Source organism: Ammodytes marinus (genome assembly GCF_949987685.1).
Source record: "Ammodytes marinus genome assembly, chromosome: 16".
NCBI classification, from domain to species: Eukaryota; Metazoa; Chordata; class Actinopteri; order Uranoscopiformes; family Ammodytidae; genus Ammodytes; species Ammodytes marinus.
Window position 1 is genome coordinate 27,236,999 of NC_137220.1, and position 6,980 is coordinate 27,243,978.

General features: G+C 41.9%; 1 protein-coding gene across 1 annotated transcript; it reads right to left on the minus strand.

Moving 5' to 3' along the window:
* Positions 1 to 2,149: 2,149 nt before the first annotated feature.
* On the minus strand, positions 2,150 to 6,517 carry LOC307263482 (medium-chain acyl-CoA ligase ACSF2, mitochondrial-like; the record flags this gene model as incomplete). The annotated part of the gene is made up of 16 exons (XM_080044629.1): positions 2,150 to 2,200; positions 2,314 to 2,382; positions 2,471 to 2,581; positions 2,741 to 2,882; positions 2,981 to 3,132; positions 3,206 to 3,313; positions 3,427 to 3,503; positions 3,596 to 3,687; positions 3,788 to 3,939; positions 4,025 to 4,120; positions 4,243 to 4,405; positions 4,503 to 4,621; positions 4,781 to 4,834; positions 4,977 to 5,105; positions 5,349 to 5,544; positions 6,495 to 6,517. 16 exons carry the CDS (start codon positions 6,515 to 6,517, stop codon positions 2,150 to 2,152), a joined length of 1,734 nt encoding a protein of 577 aa, XP_079900755.1.
* Positions 6,518 to 6,980: the final 463 nt, after the last annotated feature.

Genomic DNA, 6,980 nt, shown 5'->3' on the forward strand with positions numbered 1-6,980 from the left:
CTGCGCTCGTATGAATGTCTCTGCAAATCTGTTGCTCTCTAGATGTCTACTCTGAAGTGGAGACGTTATATTATTAGTTCCACTACTCATCTGAAAACGACTCCCCCTGACAAAAGGTCCTAAACAGACCACAGCTTCATCTTAACCCTATTTTTTCTTCTTATATTTTCCTCTTTTTTTTGCACAGTTTAACTTGTTTCGATTTAGAATGTATTATATTTAAAAAGGGATATGTTTATGTTATTAACTAATTTATCTCACAGAATGCTTTAAAATGCAATATTTCTTGCATGTGTGCATATCTTATGTGGGGGTTGGAGAGGTAAAGTGAGACCCCCGTGTTCGTGACTGAAGTGAATGTTGACCGTTCAAAGCCATGTAGCCATTAGCTCAGTGGTTCCTCTTGTTACTGGCTACTTGTTACTCCACGTTGAAGCTCGGGATATATATCAGCTGGTTCTGTCCTCTGGTTAAACCTGCACTTAAAACAAACTGCTCCTCACAGGTTTGAGTGTTTTCCTATATGGACCTCCTTTGACATTTTGGAGTGCACAGTTTTTGCCTTTTTTTTTAAATGTATAGCTTTTTTGTTTATCTTGAGACAGGCTTATTTACCTCATACCAATGTCATGGCAATTATCAGCGTTGGATTCGTTTATAGGAGTAGGTGAATTTGGCTTCATGAAACTCTCGCAAAAGGACACTCAAAAACATAACTGACCCAAGGATCCTTTTTGATACCATCTGTGAACGTTGGCTGGTGTACGTGAATTCAATTGGTCCATCGTGGCATTTTGTGTCATGCAGCACATTTTGGAGATGGATCTGTTATTGTGTTAACCAAATGTTAGTTTGACTTGATTCTAGGACTTTTTCTTTTTTTTAACAGGTTGGATATTGGCAATTGGCATTCATATTACATCCTTCTGTCAACAGATTCTATTTTGCCCTCATATTTCTCCCTGTCATATATCTCTGTCACCATGTTGACATGTTCAAGCATACATTTAAAGCCTTTAGTGTTCTATGATTATTTGATAATATGAGATGTAATGTCAGGCACTCAATGGGCCTGTTACTGAAGCCTGTTCTACAGACAGTATATAGCTCGTAAGGATGGCAATTTTGCCTATCACATTTGTACATAGTGACATTTGGCATTAAGGTCCTATTTATTTCAGATTCTGTATAGCATGTTCAGATAATTAATGGGTTAAGCCATTGTATTATGACATCAAAATGTGTGTCAAAATTGTTTAAGTAAATAAAGATTGCAAAGACTGAAATGTTGGTTGTTGGTCTTGTATATAATCAGGTTTTTTTTTATACCTTTACTCGTACCGTTGACGTTTGTGTTGTCAGTGGACAGGAAACATGTAGCCTGCTTGGTCCTACCAGACCATCGTACTACAGAGGGTCTGGAATGCTTGGTCCTACCAGACCATCATACTACATTTCATTTGTACAGAGGGTCTGGAATCGCTCAGTTGACAAACGTTAACTCACTTGAAGGCGAGTGTCTGTTGACGTTTGAAACTATTGGATCTGCCCAGTGCCACTCAGGATCTACCATAACGTTTGGTCGTGACATATGTCATATGTTCTGACTGAAACTCAACGTCATTGTTCTCAGCCACTCCCTCTGTTCGCTGATTGGACCGCCAACAAATCCGGCAGTGAAAACCCACGAATATACCGCAGACCCAGACTGATACTGAAGGGAAATTACAATTGAGCGGAAGTACGTAGGCGGGCGGTGCCAGGCTAGGAAACATGGGGAGAAAGGTGGGAATGATGGCAACATCTGCATTGTAAGGGATATGGAGTAACCACTTAGCTAACAGGGCTAACAGCCGTAAATGTTGCATCACAAGGTCCCATTCCTGAACAATTTCCAAAGCTTTCAGTCACTTCTAGTGGCCTTAGACGGGGTATTGTATAAAACTGTATTACCAGATGATGGACCTTGTGCTAATATATTTCATTTAAACTGCTATTCATAAGGTCAATAATGAAGCTTGCAGCTCAAATATGATATAAGTTCAATGTACTCTTTTATATTAACATTTAAACAACAAAGTATTGAGGATTGGAATTCAGAATGTTCCCAGGTGGTCCAATCCAACAGGGTCCATCAGGGTCCACAACTTTAAAGGCCTAATTTCATCTCCATCTCCTCCTTTAATACGTTCTTCTTGATCTAGAAAAAACAGAGTAGCAGCCATGTCAGTCTCATTCTATTAATCAACCCGTGAATCATCCCTGCCATCTTGATAGTTTAGGAATGTCACTGTTAGAGCGTAAGTCTGGTACCTTTCCAGAAACTGTCAGAGGGTAGCTGTCTACGAAGAACACGTAGTGTGGTATCTTGAAGTGAGAAATCTAGAGGGGACAGAAAACAAATACCAGTCTAGTACAAACTATTGAGTATGTGGAGCTCTTGGCAGGTGTATTTATCATCTACTCTCACCTGGCCTTTGCAGAAAGCTCTTATCTCCTCTGCACTGGAGGTCTGGCCCTCCCTCAGCCTGATGCAGGCACACACCTGCTCACCCAGCCTCTCATCTTTCACTCCAACCACCTGGAAAACAGTGTGTACATTTAACAACTCAGCTCATTATGTCATATATTTTCATGATTTTGTTTTTGTTCAACAACAAAAATGACGATCACAATTAGTTGTCAACAGCCTGGAGACTGATTCTGATGTGTGCCGCCCTCCAGTGGTTGTGAGTCTCACCTGCACCTCCTGTACTTTGGGGTGTGTGAAGAGAAACTGCTCTATCTCAGCGGGGTAGATGTTCTCCCCTCCTCGTATGATGATGTCTTTTATGCGTCCTTCGATGCAGCAGTATCCAAGGCTGTTCAGACTGGCCGTGTCACTGTATAGAAAGAAACATGTAACGCGTGAAATACATGCCTCTGTATTTTTTCTATTTTAGACAAACATTCAGCATTCATTCCACACATGGTATCTTACCCAGTGCTGTACCAGCCGGCCTGACAGATAGCCTGTTCGGTTTTCTCTGGATCCTCCCAGTATCCGTGCATCACACAGTTTCCTCTGATCATCAGCTCTCCCGTGGCCCCCAGAGGGACGATCTCCCTAGTATTAGGGTCCACCACTTTAGCCTATTGTAAATACACACATGCAGTGTTGATACGGTGAAATAGAGATAAGATTTGTGCAAAGAATAGGACATACCTCAGTGTGGCTCATGATACATCCAACAGTATTTGTCTTCAGCTCCTCGTTGTCTTGTGGGAATCCCATAAATGTCACTGGGCTATTCTCAGTGGTTCCATAAGCTATCTGTTGAAAAACATGGTGTACACATGTTGTTATATTCTGGAGAAGCTATACATGTGTATGAGTTGTATGCAGCATTATTTGAAAACGCAAGGATAGAAGACAGAAGCACTCACTGTCATATCTTTCATGTTCATGTTGGTTTTCAGTTTTCTCATAATCTCAGAAGGGCACGGAGCACCTGCCATGATACCTGGACAACACAGACAGGGACGCCTCAGATGTTTGCTCTCACCAAGTTCAGTACAACATATGAATCATGTCTTTAGCCTTCAAATGTCTTACCAGTTTCAAGCGACGATAAATCATACTTGAGTAAATCTTGTTGGCTTAGCATGTCGGTGAACATTGTAGGGGTGCCATAGGCCACGTTGCACCTTTTAGTGGAAATAGAAAAAAATGGCAATCGATTATTAAAGTGCACAATGTTGTATATTTCAAAAAATGACTTGTGTGGTGAAGAGCAGGGTGCCACACTTTTCACTCTGAATGGCCTCTAGGTTGGCTCGGCTGTCGTAGCCGGGTGAAGGGAAGACCAGTGTGATACCGTGCACTGCCATACTGATGCCTGCAAGCACAGAGCCAAAGCAGTGGAACAATGGTACGGGCACACACACTCGCACTCGAGGCTGATGGGGATACGGAAAATAAGATTACGTTCTTCATTATAATAGGGTTTTTTGTTTTTCTTCAAATCAAGAAATGTGTACTTACTCTCCATCCATAACCGATTCGCAGACCAGCAAAGTAAGCATTATTTACAATGTTGTGGTGGGACAGAGTGGCTCCCTTTGGACTCCCTGTTGTTCCCTGAAACAAATAGACAAGAAGCATGACTTGATCTCAATTGTTGTTAATTCTATCTATGTTGTCGGCAAGTCTAAGTGACAAAATATGTGTGTCAGCGTGAAAGCTGCAGTATTGAAGGTTACCGAGGTGAACTGAATGTTGATGGGTTCATCGCAGGACAGCTTGCTCTGCAGATCCATCAGCTCTCGTTGGTGCCGACTCTCCCCTGCTTGCATCACATCGTCCACATGGAGCATCCCTGGCTGTCTGCTGTCTGTCACAACCACAAAACGCAGGTCTGGCACCCTGGCAGACCCACAGCATGACATATTTACTGTCTCTTACTCCCGGGAGGACAACAGAGAAGGAATGTTTACTCAATCTGACATTGGCTCTGTCAAACCTGGAGCTTTTCATCGTGCCAACTGGTGTCCTGGTGATCTCTGGGCAGATCTCTTTCAGCATCTCACAGAAATGTTGGCTTTTAAAGTGGGTAGGGCACACCACAGCTTTACATTGGACCTACACACCAAAGATTAGTTATTTTGGTTTCGTATGTTTAAATTGTTGTGTGTAAGGATTCATTTCACTACAAATGCTTTCTTATTTAACTTTGGCTCAGTGGTACAGGATGTAGGGGTACGTGAATAGACTAGAACCCTTTAATCAAACTCATCATACCTTCTTTAGAGTAAACTCCACTTCCTTCACCGTGTAGGCCGGGTTCAATGACACCTGCCAAGATAATGACAGTTTGAGGCTAAAGGCAATGTAGCAGCTGCTATCAGTACATGTTTTGTCCAGTCATCCAGCTGCATGACTGTCGGTCTGACCACAAGATTCGACTTTAAAATACATAAACAACTCCCAAACTGACCAGTATGATTCCAGCCTTAGCCGAAGCAAACTGGAAGAGGATCCACTCGTACGTGTTGGGTCCCCATACTCCCAGCCGGTCGCCTCGCTTCAGGCCCAAAGCAAGCAGACCTGCAGCAATCTTGTCAACCTGCACCAAAAATATTATTCTTAGATAATTCTCTATTCTCTACCAATAGTATAAATTATGGCATTTGACAATATAGTTTTCTAGCTTTCTATGCATGACAAGTTACATCAAGCAGTGATTTAACAAGTTGACACTTATCTCCAACAAATGGTCTCACAGTGTTTGTTACCTAAATAGGAGACTTATTGGTATAGCAGGTACAGAGTTGATTTATGAATAAATGCACAACATCTAGACACACACATCTTGGTGAAACTGTGCAAAGGTTTTCCGGATGCCGTCCTGCAGGAAGACCACCGCCTCGCGGTCAGGCCAGCGCTGGACTGCGGAGTCCAGGGTCTGGCCTACAGTCAGGGGGAGCAGAGAGATGGAGGAGGTGCCATGGACATAGCTGCTGGTCAGAGAGGGGTCTTGAGGGGGACTGTCCACGTGGAGTGACCTGGCATAGAAAATCAAGATTCAGGGGAAAGCACGAGGTCAAACATCATAATGGTATGGACTACGTTCAAATTAAAAGCATGTTTGATACGATGATTATTTATGTAAGTTCTATATGAGCACTTTGCTCTGCTGAAATAGGCTTACAGCAAGTGTCACATGTTAGAATACTCAGAATAGCAATATCAAGTGAACCAGGGCCTCAAGAATCTGTCTGCTAAGGAATTCCTTTTAGATGGCAGAACGTCAGCTGGACTGCAAGAATAGAATCCAACCAGACGAGAATACGCTAAGCCTTAGCGGCTAAGGCAGCATGGACGAGTGAATATGAACTCTCAAGCTGCCCTTCAGTCACTGTAGAGTCTGCAGTGTAAATTGGCTCAATACTCAAGTATGCATTAAAGGCAAGGCAAGTTTATTTATATAGCACAATTCAAACACAAGGCCACTCAAAGTGCTTTACAGGGGCAAGATTAAAATACATAAAACACATTAGAAGACATTTAAAAGCGAATGAAAAGAAGTACAACATTTAAATTAAATAAAAAGTACAGGTTAAAATGGAAACAGAAAAGTCTTCAGACTCGATTTAAAAGAACTGAGGGTTGCAGCAGACCTCAAGTTTTCTGGGAGTTTGTTCCAGATATTTGGTGCATAAAAACTAAAAGCTGCTTCTCCTCGTTTAGTCCTAACTCTTGGGACTGTAAGTAAACCTGTCCCAGACGACCTAAGGGCTCTGGACGGTTCATAACGTATCAGCAGATCAGTAATGTATTTTGGCGCTAAACCATTTAGTGCTTTATAAACCAACATCAGTATTTTGAAATCAATTCTTTGAGTGACAGGAAGCCAGTGTAAAGACCTCAGAACTGGGGTAATGTGATCCACTTTTTTGGTCCTAGTGAGGACTCGAGCAGAAGCGTTCTGAATAAAGCATAATTAAGAAATTACTTTGTCTTCCTGAGTTTCAACATGTTAGAGTCATCTTGGGAAAAGCATCATAACAATCTTCCAGTGACCCTTAATCCAAACAACACCAAAATTGTTGTGTCATCTGGAATATTAGAAATGTAATTTCTTGATTGTGAGCTCATTTTTGTCTCTCTCGTTTTTTATATTTTAAATGTTTTACTCAGCAAACTTTGCAGTGTGTTTTCACCGTAATTAAGTGCATTACCCATCAATGTCTCTTTTCAGGTCTTAGGTAGTATTCTGCACAATCAAATCGACTAAACGTTGTGACTTTGCTGAAACAATTGCCTCAATCCTCCTGTGATGTTACATGTCAGAGGCCTAGTTACACTGTGGGGAATGTAGGCACGAGGCGTTGACAAAGAACCAGAGTGTGTGCACTTGGTCCATTGTGAGTCTAACTCGGTTAAAAAATGTGCAATCCTAAATAGGTCCAGTAAAGTAAATCTTTCTGAGACCATCATA